Raw genomic sequence first — 13628 nt, forward strand, 5'->3', positions numbered from 1 at the left:
TCATATCTGACATTCTGTGTAATCTCTGGTGTTATGCAAATATTTACAAAAAGCTTTACGTGGATGCAATTTACGCTATATATATTGCCAAGATTGATATATTTAAACAAGTTACATGTTATAAATTGCGCTAGGCACAAGCACTATATATTGGTTGCCATTAAATATAACATGACAAAATTATTCGTTTATACTTTACAAAAAATAGAATCACTAATATTGAGATAAACGTAAGGGAAAAAAAAAGACAACGTATGAACAAAGAAACCATTCTTGGGTCACTATAGTGGGCATATATTATTTTATTGCTAAAGTGTATTGTTCATACATATATCACCAGACAAGAATATACAGCAATAAAATAATAACCATTTGTCAGACATAAGTCTCATAATCTTATCTAATTGACTCTCCTATGCATTTTCTAAAACCTGTTCTTATCTATTTTGTTTGTTGTGATGTTTATCTATTTACTTTTATCTTCAAAGTATTATAATACACAAGTAATGGCTCATCTAACTATGAAATATACATCCCACTCAAAATAAAAGAAAATATTACTAGTTAATCAGTACTCATAACTATGTCAGCTATTAAGTTTTTCTCTCTTTGTAGCATTTGAGTATTTGGAAAAGAGAAAAACTGCGTATGTATTAATTCTTGACAAAATTCTAGCTTAGGCAAATGATAAAAATTTGAACACACTTGAGTATACACACTGAATATTTACAATATCACAGAAAACCTGAGCACCATAGGATTAATATTTAGGCATTCGTTGTGGCTAATATAATAGTACATGGTGTCGTAAGAAAAATTCTTAGCTATTTTTTTTTCAAAAGACGAAGAAAAAAAGAGATCTAAGCATTGTTGAATATCTGAAATTTGTTGAACTTATAATATTTTTTTTCAAATCCTTGATGGTAAGGACAATTATATAATATATACATATAGTCAATGTTGTGTTGAGTCCATGCTCTATATACAAATTAGATTCCATATCGAAATACCTTACGTAAAGATCTACAAAATTAGTTTGGTACAGAAAACATTTATAAATTACACTAATAATTTTATGATGCTAATATACACAGAAAATAATATAAGGTCGACAGTTTCATAAACAATAATTCTTAATTATTTATAGAAAGCACCAATGTGTTGAAAAATAACATATTGTGTATATATATATATACAACATGTATACGAAATACGTTATTTTCTTTTATTGATAACTGTTCTCAATTACTGCTCTTTTAAATATTTTTCTACTTCTTCCTCTTCCCGTCTCATGAAATAAGCCATTTTCTTTTGTCGATGACTGCACCTCAAACTACGCAGAAAAGCTGGATCGGGCAGTTTTTGAGATAATGTAGTACTTGGCTACGGAAGACGTTAAACATGAAATTTATCAGAGGAGAACAGTGCAAAAAAGCAGAAGTTTTATATGTAACGGGCATCCTTATTTCGTTGGGGAAAATGTACTATATAAGAACTTTGTGTTAAATTCAAAAATATAAATCTAACTTTTATTTCTAATATTTTCCCTGTTGTTTCTATTTAGAGAGAAAATGGTTCATTATCTGTAACGTAAGTTTTGTTCCAACATTTAGTTCAAGCAACACGAGAACAGCTTCAGATGTGAATTCACGCATTCGAAGTTAGCGAAAGTTTAATTATTTTAAGATGGAATGTCTGTTTCATTAACACACGTATATTAATTGAATCATACAAATGCATCATGTTCTCATTAGATAAGCTACTGTTCTGTAAACATGAACAGATTACAAAAAATATTGAACACAAATACATGCACATTATTGAAATACAAAACCAAAGCTTCACTTTCCTTTTCCCAAAATTTTACATAAATGCAGCTTCTAACTTGAAATTCATACCACATTAAATGTTTTATATGCAGGATTTTTGTCCAAAAATAACAGACGATACAAAGCCAAATGTTACAAAACTCATACCAGAAATGGAAGTTTAAATGTTATTTGTATATGCTTTTAAGACTATAAAAACCCCTTGAACAAAGCTACAGAAGAGTGCGAGAAACAATAAAACTGCTTATTTTAGATTGAATACGCTTCGAAACTTATAAATTAAGTATTCATTCTTCAGTAACCTAAGGTCATTTCAAACTGGTCTCAGTACCTTATTGAAATAGAGAGAGGAATAAATCTCACAATAGGATTTCCATCTGCTATTGTCGTACCTGTTGTGAAAGTGTTCATAAATATTTTTGGTGAGGCAAAGTGAAGGGCGACCTCAATACACGATTGGAAGATGTTACTATTAGACATAAAATAGATATCGGATTTACGGTAATGTAATACTCTATATTGCTTAGTAGATGATGTGCCTGAATTGCATGAGATTTTCTGATAACTTCTGAGTAAATGGCAAATCGGACAACTGCTTTAAAGAAAATTAGGTTATCTTCGAGAAAAAGACTGTTGAAGTCAGTCTATCCAGTTAGAAATTATTAAGGAAGAAATAGCAAAGGATCTCATCTTGGAATGTGAATGCTGTAATTAGGCTATTACTAAATTATGCTTACTATTCTATCAACATTACATTTTTTCTTTTTAATCAGGTCAAGACAACAATAGCATTAAACAATGACTAGTTTACAATAACTTGTGATCAGTATTTGTGATAAAAATTTACAGAATCTCGCTCAATATTTGTCATCTACGAAATTTCAATATTCGTCTGTTTGCTGTAGCTTACTATTATTTCATACAATGATTTCGTCAAGCATAATGTCTTGAAATTAAATTTTCATAATATTCAATTTCTTCGTACAAATGGAATCTATGTATTCCTCAATTATTGGCTCTTAATAAATGCATTTACAATCACATTTCATCTATTATAATGACAATTATACCTACAGAATACCATAAAGCAATACGGCTTCTCGTCGAAGTGAAAACTACCGTCTAGTTCCCTGTGTATCTTCTAATGTCAGTTACATCCGTTCATGTAGTATTTTCAGTCTTATTCCTTAAGTGTTTTATCTTAATTCATTTAATGACGAACATTACTAAAAAAAAAGAATACCAAGATACATAGATCATAACATGTAGATTCAACAACTACTGAACATCAATTAGTTTGATGTGAAAGAATCAAAACAATATATACAAAATAAATTCCCTTGGGGTCTATACATACAAAAAATATATAAAATGCAAGTATATGTGTACACAATTAACAAGATTCGTATACATTTGCATTTAATGCTATAATTTCATTTTATTTATAAAACTTCATTTAATTAAAATGCTCCATATCTATCGATACTCAATGTAAAATATGACACTGCCCTAATGTGAGGAAAACTATAATACCTACAGTTAATGCAAAACAAAGATATTTTCCTGTTATGGGTACAAAAAATAACTTCGATGTCATTCTGAGAGATGATGCATATAGTAGAATGGTATCCAGATCTTCTCCCGGAGTATCTTGGTATCCAAATGGCCGTACTCTCACCTCATGACCAATATTACGCATGCTTCCACATATAGTGGTTAGTCGCGCTGCCTACGGAAAGACATTTCACTGAATTAGTTATAGGAAAAGAAAGTGAGAAAGCTGAAACTAGAGAGAAAGTGAGAAAGATGACTATCAGTATAAAATTTACAATATAATTTGATTAGAAAAAATGGTTCATGAATTGGCGGTTCTACAACCAAGTTACTGAGAGGTGGTGTAAGTAGTCAGTGTTTCTCAATGAGTTAATGCAATTCCAAGATGTTAATCTAACAATTCACTCAATTACTATTTTAAGAACTGTTTTGTTTTGTTTACTCTTCTTTTGTTTGCTTGTTTTATACAAGTGTTCTTTTATAAGCGTCAAGACAATAACTCATATCTTCTGAAAGAAATAAAACCTAGAGTAGAAATAAAATCTAGAGTGCTAATTCCTTTGAATTGAGGATTTCCCCTTCATAGCCCCGGTGACACAGAAAGACGCAAAGGTCACTCAAGAACGCACATAAACTTACGTAGGAATGACAAAGTCATAAATACTTTATGAAAAATGAATATATCTTCGTTGCTTGATGCTCTGCACATTACTTGATTGCGACACTTTCATATTCGTGATACCAACAATGAAGCAGAAATATAAATCTCTCTCAGTTGATACAGGAGTAAAGTTATCAACTATTTAGTTGATAATGTAGCGAAGACATTAAATATGACACTACCCTAGTGTAAACCTACTGTTAATGTAAAGGCAATGTTAGGTCGATGTTATGGTCGATGGGATCCCACCCTCTGTAACGCAATTAATAAATAGACCAAGGTTACAAGTACGTCCACAGAGTCCGTACATATGCAGAAAACACGCTGGGTTGCTCAGTCAGTCAAGTTGCACTATGTTATTAGAGACGGTTGTGTAAAAGTCTACCATAGAGAACACACAATTGCAAGTGAGCTCAAAAACTGGAATATTCTAAACATATAACCCCGAAAAATATCAATAGTGTATTTACGTCACGAGTGGTGAATAAACGCGACGTAAACCTTTGGTTTGTGAAATTTGGTGCCGGTGACACAACACTGAAAAATGAGCTCTATAGCCATTTACCAACAGCATATTCTGATGAGCTCTTTCGGAAGCGGACCCTCAGAAAAGTTTTCGTACACCTGCAGACAGATTATGTATACACCATAGTACTGTTGCTCTGCGACTCCAAGGTGAAAAAGTCGGATTCATAGGAATCATATGAGTTGGCACCACGCAACAAAGATCGCCGTCAGGTGGTGAGCAGTTTTCTGAGTATATGAAATTATTGGGAAAGTTTCGTTCATAGCACTGGCACTGCTGATGAAGAACGGATCCACTATGACAATCGTAAGTAGTTACGACTGTGATTGGATCGTGATAATGTTCAGAATGGTTTCCAAAACCATTCCTTCATTTGAAAAATTGGTGGTGCTGATATAGTGGTCTATAGTAAGGGTGACTCATCATGTCTTTCTCTGTCTGGGCGAAACTATTACCGCGGATCGTTTTAGTGCCGAACTACATGAAATGGACCGTAAGCAACCAGCAGTGGTCAACAGACAACGGTGTCCTCATGTTGCACGACAATGACGTCCAAATTACTCAAAGGACGATCCAGACTCTCCACGAAAATGATATGAAATCTTTCAGTTTAACGTCCCACGATTATGCCCCTTAGATTCAGGGAGACGACGATTAAAGGAAGTAAATGATGATAGAAAAATTGGTAGAAGATGGAAGAAAAAGAAAGTACCCCGAGAAGACCCACGGACACGATGTTGTCCACAATAAACAGACTCTCCATTAGTTATAGTATGAAACCATTCCTTTCCAACTGACTACCATCTCTTCCGGTATCTCGATTTGTCTTGGCAGGGAAGAACTTCCTGATGATCTGGCGGCAATGTGCAGTTGCAGACTTCTTCGCATTGTAGACTCCAGATTTCTTTCGCCGTTGGCTGAGCGAAGGCAAAAGTTCTTTCCTTTGAAAGTGACACGTGTCACTAGACATTTCAATCGTACAACCCAATATGATGACAATAAACGATATTCTACATGCAATACACAAATATTTATCATTGAGCATAAAATGCCCTCTAAACATGTAACAACGTAGACACTTCTGTGTGGAAGAAAGAATCAAAGAAAAAAAAGTAGGAAGTCACGCTATTTTGCTGTTTGTCTTTATGCAACTAAGGTTGTCTTGTGTGAATCTCGACAACTTGCCGAACCTTCTCTTATATAGTTTAAGTTTTGCCTGTGCAGGGGTAGGTAGAGCAAATTACAGTCCGGAATCGTTTCCCACTACCGGTTTTTACTATAAAAATCCCCTATAAATAGTATTTACAGAGTATTTTACAGAGATCACTAATTTTTCCATTTTGGATAACGTTAGCATTATATCATTCAATATACTGAGATGCTTTGGATGTCAAAAAGACGAACAAAACTTGTTATATACATTTTAATCCATATATTCTATCAACAGTATTTCACACTGGAAAAAAATCGATTTAGTAAGTGACATCTTGTGAGTTCAAAATTAACCATAGAGTTAAATGTAAAATAAAACAAGAATACTACACACTATCTCACATCCAAAAAATTTAAGAGAAATATTTACGACAACGTACCTGAATGAAAGGTAATACAGCAAGTATTACCCATAAACACACATTCAGTATACTAACTCCCTCAATAGGCAATGTATCTTTGTCCACAATATCGTATCTCAATAGCCACGTAACGCCAGATGCTGCCCATACTATGTTAATTACAGTCAGCAGACACACTATAGGAGCAAGATCTTTATTGAAGTATTTAAGTAGCTTTTGAAATTCACCAATTTCCTTGAAGAAAAATAATAATTATTAAACAAACAATACTATTCAGTCATGATCGAAAGTCATTCTTTGGAACATACAAAAATTACGTTAAGTAAAACGTTATTATGTGATTTAACAATCAGTTGACGGTCATCATCGAAGCTTGTCTTTGTCATGATAACTACTCTAATTATTTCAAGTCATATTTAGTAAATGCATAAAATGAAATCTGTGATTTTTAATGTTTACATACCTATTTTAATGTAATAGTACACTTTAAAAATGAAATATGAAACTGGTTTTGCGATAACATTTTTTTTTTTCAACTTTAGAAGCGAATACTACTCTTAAGGACTTACTTCAGGAATTCAAATATTTTCTGTTACTTTTCCCCCATTCCCCCAAAAAAGTGTTCTTCGATAATTGGGTACACCTCAGCAGAGATCCCTAGCAGCATAATACATCAGTGACATCTGCATGTATTCAAAAAAGGTGTTTTTTTTTAAATCTGTACTAAACATATATTTTCTATAACATTTAGGAGCTTTTATGATGAATAATTTTGATAATCAATTATCTTCAACGACAGTGTTTTTGAGTTATCACGACTAAAGCATATGTTTGGATATGAATTAAAATATGTCTTTTAAAAGTAAATAAATAAAATCCTATGTCATTGTATATCATAATACAAGGAAACCTTACCAGTTATTTCTCGAAAGTTCCATGGAATATTTATGATACGAATGGAGCTTCCTGTTTCTTTAGGTTATTTTAATAAATTATGGAAAAACATTTTGAAACTTTACAAAAAAAAAAAAAAAAAAAAAAAAAAAAAAAATCACTTGAATCTGAACTTATTAATTGTAAAATTGACCTAGAAAAATCGAACTGATGCCATGAATGAAATTTAATATGGAACCACCTAACAGTGACAATAAGTTTAACCTTTTAATTGCTATTTAACTATAAACGTCCCGCGTAACGTAGTGCTAACATTCTCGCGTTTGGTGAGAACGTTCCGCATTTGATTCCCGGTAGGGATACTAGGTCGACAAAGTGTAAAAGATTTTTCTGGTCAGTCATCCTAAGTGAGGGTTTCCTCATTCACACTAGGCAAATGCTGGAATGGTAACTAACATAACGGTCCCAGACCACTTCCTTCGTTCCCCATTCCTTTCTTTCTCCCCAATCGCGGATAGTGTGATCGCCAAGGGACGTCATCCCTCAAGTGTGACGGATTAAATAGTCATAGATGACGAACGCCCAAAAATTTAATTCCCAATCCTTAATAATAAACGACACTTCTCCATCCTGTCTTGAAAATCTAGTCGATGGCTAAAGGCAAGCGAAAATTAGGTAACAAAATCTTCAGTGGAAAGCTTGTAAGTTTTCTTTGTATTATGCAGTGTAAATAATCATGAAATATAAAAATACTTCTGTAAGTAATATAGTATTAGATCCTAAATCTAATGCACATCTGTCAAAGTAATAAATTATTTTTATTCTTTACAAATAAACACTACATACAATAAATACTTAGACAAGATCTGGAATTTTCAACAGAATTGCTGAAAGCATGCCTCAGTTAAGTAGCAGAAACATGAGAATAAAAAGACATGTATTTAGGGGGATGCTTTTCTCTAGTATTTTTTATTCAATTTTATTTAGAATACGTGAGTAGGAATTGTGATAAACAAAGACTAACCAGCTGCTCGTTTATGCTAACCATGTCGAGTTAATGAAATGATTAAGTACAATAACATACGAATATTCTTCATCCATCATGCAGAGAAACTGGCTGCTGGAAGTGAATATGTCCCTGTGCATGTGACAATTCGACTCAGGCTATAATAAGCATGATTACGTCACGAGCAAGAGAACTAATGCTGAACAGAGCACTAAATGAATATGTAACAGAGCAATATGAATATTGTCGGTCGAAAGGATATTCTTGGAGTATAAATCACTAGTAGTAAAGAGAAATTTCAAAAAAATTAGTCCTTTTATTCTCTATTTTCAGACATTACAGACACATGAATTCTGGATAACAACAATACCAGTTCATGCTGCATTGTCGGTAGGGTAGTTTTCAATGTCTTTAAAAGACTATATTCAGTTTTCAATTACTTCAATATTGCCGCAACCTTTCTTACTCATTTAACCTCGATTTGTATGACAAGTTGCCCACTGACTACTGGGTAACTAAAGCCGTAAGTCCTCTCGCACAAGTTCTTTCGCGTAAGTTAAAGTGAAACATGATAAGTATTTCAAGATCTAGTACCAATAGCGTATGTTTTAAATGTCACAAAATATTAATCCCAGACTCCCAACATCAGGAATCATACAAATAGCAATGTGCAACCTCAAGATGAATACCTTGTGAGTGATTACAAAAATACATTGATGATTACTTTTCTATTTCGATACAGTTTCGTAACTTTTTTCTTAAGCATAGTACACTAATAGTAAAAAAGGTAAGAAACAGCTACCAAAGTAATAACTATACTAACCTTCATCCAAACAAGAGGTTGTATTAAATGCTGCCTTAATTTGTCTCTCAGAAAATGCAAATGAGATATGAGCAGCTGTCCTTGCAGACAATAGCTTGTAATAATTGTTGCTTGAACCATATCATGCCACATTGTTGAGAATACCAGCAAAACTTTCATCAGTGTTTTGATAGTGGGTTGGCTGAAAATTATCAACGATCAATGTTTGGTTTTGTTGTAAAAAGATTTTTGTTTAGAATTATTCTATGGGTCTATATATAATCTATTATATGATCTATATAATCTATTATTTGATCTATATAATCTATAATATGATGTATATAATTTATCTATATAACATATCTATCTATAATTAATTTATATGAGATATTTAAGGAATTCTAAGAGTATAACTATAGCTTGGTCGTCTTTATATATATATATAAAAAAATCCAAATATCGGATGTTGTGACATACAATTTTGCTGAAAAATTAAGACATACCTTTCTCCTCAAAATATTATACCCATGCTGTGTATAATGGTGTATTGAAAGATCTATATACAAAATACAGAGATGAAAAAAAAAAAAAGTTTTTAAAAATATTACGCTAATTCTGGCTTTTTTTCGTGTTTTACTCAACTACAGTTTTGCTTTACTTCAAAGATTCTAGAGGTAACAAAGATACAGGACGCGTGAGTTCTAGTTCAAATCGACGTGACTATTTTGAGTGGTTTTCGCAGTGACATGGCCTGTTTGTTTCTACTTGTAAGCTATGCAGCCCAAGTTATCATGTGTATTGTTTGGTTAGAATAACTTCTAACCTACTGCTTGTACGCACTTATGTAGTAATGCACAATAAAGATTAAGATATTCTTTACCTCTTACTAAACATTACTACACAGATAAAAATTTAACAATAATTATTGTTATTCTTCATAGTTTGTGTTGAATTTCAGTTATAGATCAGAAACAGGACCTGTTATTAACTAAAGTCAAATTTGCTAGGGTGTGAAGAAAATAAGAACGTGATTCCATGCAGTAATTTGGTTAGTAGCTTTTGATTTTGTTAGTCCAGAAGTTGATGATGTCAAAATATCGGTATAAAACACAATACAACGCATTGAGAGGTGAAGTAACTATCAATTTCATTACACATAACTTCTAACTTATGAGCATAGCCTAAAACTTATAGAATTTATCATTTCTGACTTCTTTACCTATCTTTTAATTCTCAGTAAAAAGGGAATACTACATGACAAAGATAGACATAAAAACAGAGATAGCACTTTTCCTTCCTTTCCGCAATGTGATTAGCTATTATACTTATAAAATTTCTTCTTTGACTTACTTTCTACGAACTTTTTCCTCTGTGTGTGTGTGTTTATCTGTTAAAAAAATGTGTTGTGTTTGAAATAGATTAGTTGTGTAAAAATAAATATTTTCTTATCAAATTTTTAAGTGCTTCTAAATTTTGTATGAATGCTTGCTCAGTTTATACCACCGCATGGAAATTACTATTTCAGTTTCTGATAGAAATGGCTTAGTGAAGTGTCAGTTTACATTTAAATTATACAATTCATTTGATAATTCTATTGAACAAAATGTGATCACTATATTTTCAATAGATTATTTACAAATAATATTAATCTTTCCACTCAAATATTTTTATTACTAAATACTACTCTAGTAGCTTTGGAAACTACAAAGCATTCATCAGAATCGAATAATCCACCGGGTCTACTAGTAGTGATGCTTTTTCCCTCATATGGAATGGCGAATTTTCTCTGATTTTTTAGAACCTTTTTATGTAATTTTTCTCCAGAATATAGTTTTTTTCCCTCCCATAGTGGAAAACAAGAGAGAACAGAAGCAATTCTTTTTCAATTTAAATTTAATTATGAAAAAGGAGATCTTGGATATTGTTTTATTATAACTAGTTGCCCTCTCCTCCAAGCCTTTGGTTCACGTCATCTATTGGCATCAGACGAGCAGCACAGATTGTGACACCCATTAAAGTGACTGTTAACTATTAAGAATTAGTGTTATTCACAGACTAACATATTTTTCTTTTATAAGAAGGATTATACGATCCACACCATTTTTTTCTTTCAAATTTTAGCTAATACGTTACAAATGATAACAAATGAACTACGTATATATATATATATATATATATATATATATATATATATATATATATATACAGGATATATACAGGGTAGTTCATTTAAAATTTGCCACTCCCTGTATCTCATAATAGAGGGGTTTGTTTGAAAAATCCCGAAACACGCAACTTGAGTTTTGAGTGGGATGGATAATTGTGGCAAATTCAGCCGCACTGCTCCAATCCCTGTGGTCTAGTGACGTAACCTTCATTTTTCGTAAATGGCAACATGATTCAAATAGTATATCGTTTGAAAGCGTATTTGATACTAATTATGAAAATATGATTGTTTTGAAATTTCGCCCAACGTTAGGAGAAATCGCATTCACCAATGTTACCTATTAGATACAGGAATTCTCAAACAAGAGTATATTTAGCGCTAGTAAACGTTATGAATACCCTCAATTACTAATTTTGCTGAGAAATAAACGTCAGCAAGCTGCACTGTGAAAACCATTACATATATCGCCTATTTCTTGTGGTCCAGTGGCGAAATCTTTATTGTTAAATGGCAACATTTGTGATCTTACATATCATGTAAGAGCTCATTTAATTCTTGTTACAAAAAGGTTATTATTCATTTGAAAAGTGTACGCAACACCCGGAGAAATCACGTTCGACACGTTTCCAAATAATAGTAACACTGGATTGAAAAATAACATTTGTTCCCTGTTAACCATTAAGTAATTTCTATTACCCACTAGAGTAGCAGAAAAATCCGCAAGTTCTGTTGTGATGAACATAACGCGTGTCGCCTTTGTCGGTATGGTCTAGGGCAAAAGATTAATTTGCTCTCAATTAAAATATGGAACACGTAATATACCATTGGAAAGTTCTTTCGAGTCTATTTAAAACAATGCTATTTGTTTGGACATTTAAAGACTATTTTCAGTATTCCCATGCTTTGAACTGGACTGTCAATGAAGTTATAAATAAGTTATAAATTGGTATTGTTTTCACGTTCTGAATATAAGGTTCGACATTCCTTGCACCACTACCACACAGTACAAGATAACAACACACACCACATTTTTTGAACAATTTGACCGTAGTGCACTGTACTTTGGGATTTAGTGATAAAACCTTTAATTTGTGTAAAAGTCAACATTGGTCAATTGACACAGTAGTTGAAAAAGCTTTTGATTTTGTTTTCAAAAAAATTCCATTCATTTGGAATTATAGTAATAAATACAAAATATTGTGGGTCAAACTGTTTCATACAATAAGTTGGAATTTGCCTTTGTTGTATTAAGAGTTTGTAATAACATTACTGTGCTAATTTGACATGACTGAAACCATATTCTCTGGCCTGGTTGCTAACATTAGTTGTGAAGAATGTTCAGTAGTCCAGACCCATTTTGTAAGTGCGATAGAGATCAGGAAAAGAAAGAAAATGAAGACAGAAGAATCACGTGCTGACTTATTGTGCATTACATTTCCGTTCGTTTCTAATGAAAACAATAGTGTGCCAGTAAATACATAAAGTTCGAAGTACACAGTACAGCGCACACTTGCAACATAAACCTTATGTTATTAAAAGTTCGAAATGCCCACCCTGAATTTCCATATAGCAATAAAAGCGTTGCCCGAAATGACTATGTACATTATGTAGGATCTTTGCTGTTATTCTTCGACATTTTGTTACTATTCTTTGCCACAGCTCATGTAATGAATGTGGCTTTGTGGCATAGGTTTTAGATTTTAAGTGCCCTCACAGAAAAAAATCCAACGATGGAAGATCAGGGAACCTTGCAGGCCATTTAATAGGACCTATCCTACCTATCCAATGATCATGAAACCTCTGATCAAAAAACTGCCTGACTTGCACATAATAATGTGGTGACATACTATCTTGTTGGAAAAATATCATGTCTTCCGAATGAGTTGGATAATTTTTAACTATTCCAGTGATCATAAGATCCACATAATTCTGTAACAAATCAAGGTAGGTGTGTCCTTTCAAGTTATGTGGCAGAAAGACAGGGCCAACAATACGGTTACCAAAGTTGCCGGTCCAAATATTTAATCTTTCAGGGTATAGGTTTCAATGGGGATCTTTGGATTTGTATCACTCCAATAACGGCAATTGAGTCGATTTACAATTCTACTTTAAAAAAAAAAAAAAAAAAAAAAAAAAAAGTGCATTCATCAGGGAAACATGTGTTATCAAGTATATTCGGATGTAGCCTTATTCGTTTGGTTATTATTTCACAAAACTATACTCGTCTATCGCCGTCATCTCCATTGAGTTCGTGCAGAAGATGGGTTTTGTGAGGGTTGAACTTATGGGTCATTAAAATGTGCTAGACACTAGTCTTGTCTATCCCCGACACTTGCAATACCTGGCTAGTGCTTTGGGTATTGTCCATGGAAAAATGCTCCAGAACCGTCACTTCAGTTACTTCCGTTCGTACATGCTGTTTTCTATGATGTTTCTTGTTACCTACTGACCAAGTTGCCATAAATTTCCTCAACAGGTGTGAAACATATTGATGAGATACATTTTTGGCTGGATGGTTTCTATTAAAGATTCGAGCTGAAGCTCTAGCACAACTATTACTGCTAAAGTGTGTTGCCACAATGTCAACTCTCGCCTCTACATTGTAACCCATTCTT

At 32.8% G+C, this 13628-nt stretch overlaps 1 protein-coding gene across 5 annotated transcripts in view; it reads right to left on the reverse strand.

Annotated features, from left to right (window-relative positions):
• Positions 1-1215: 1215 nt before the first annotated feature.
• GrlHz (Gustatory receptor-like Holozoa) overlaps positions 1216-13628 on the reverse strand; it is a 30008-nt gene continuing 17595 nt past the window's right edge. For all 5 annotated transcript variants that reach the window (XM_081740873.1, XM_081740878.1, XM_081740869.1 and 2 more), the window contains exons 6-8: positions 8868-9048; positions 6163-6378; positions 1216-3558 (exon numbers count right to left, since the gene is read on the reverse strand). In XM_081740873.1, the coding sequence (XP_081596999.1) occupies positions 3316-3558; positions 6163-6378; positions 8868-9048 (640 nt within the window). In that variant the 3' untranslated portion in view covers positions 1216-3315. The remainder of the gene's footprint in view (positions 3559-6162; positions 6379-8867; positions 9049-13628) is intronic.

The sequence above is a fragment of the Thermobia domestica genome, chromosome 2 (assembly GCF_964235325.1).
Source record: "Thermobia domestica chromosome 2, izTheDome1.hap1.1, whole genome shotgun sequence".
Classification (NCBI taxonomy): Eukaryota; Metazoa; Arthropoda; class Insecta; order Zygentoma; family Lepismatidae; genus Thermobia; species Thermobia domestica.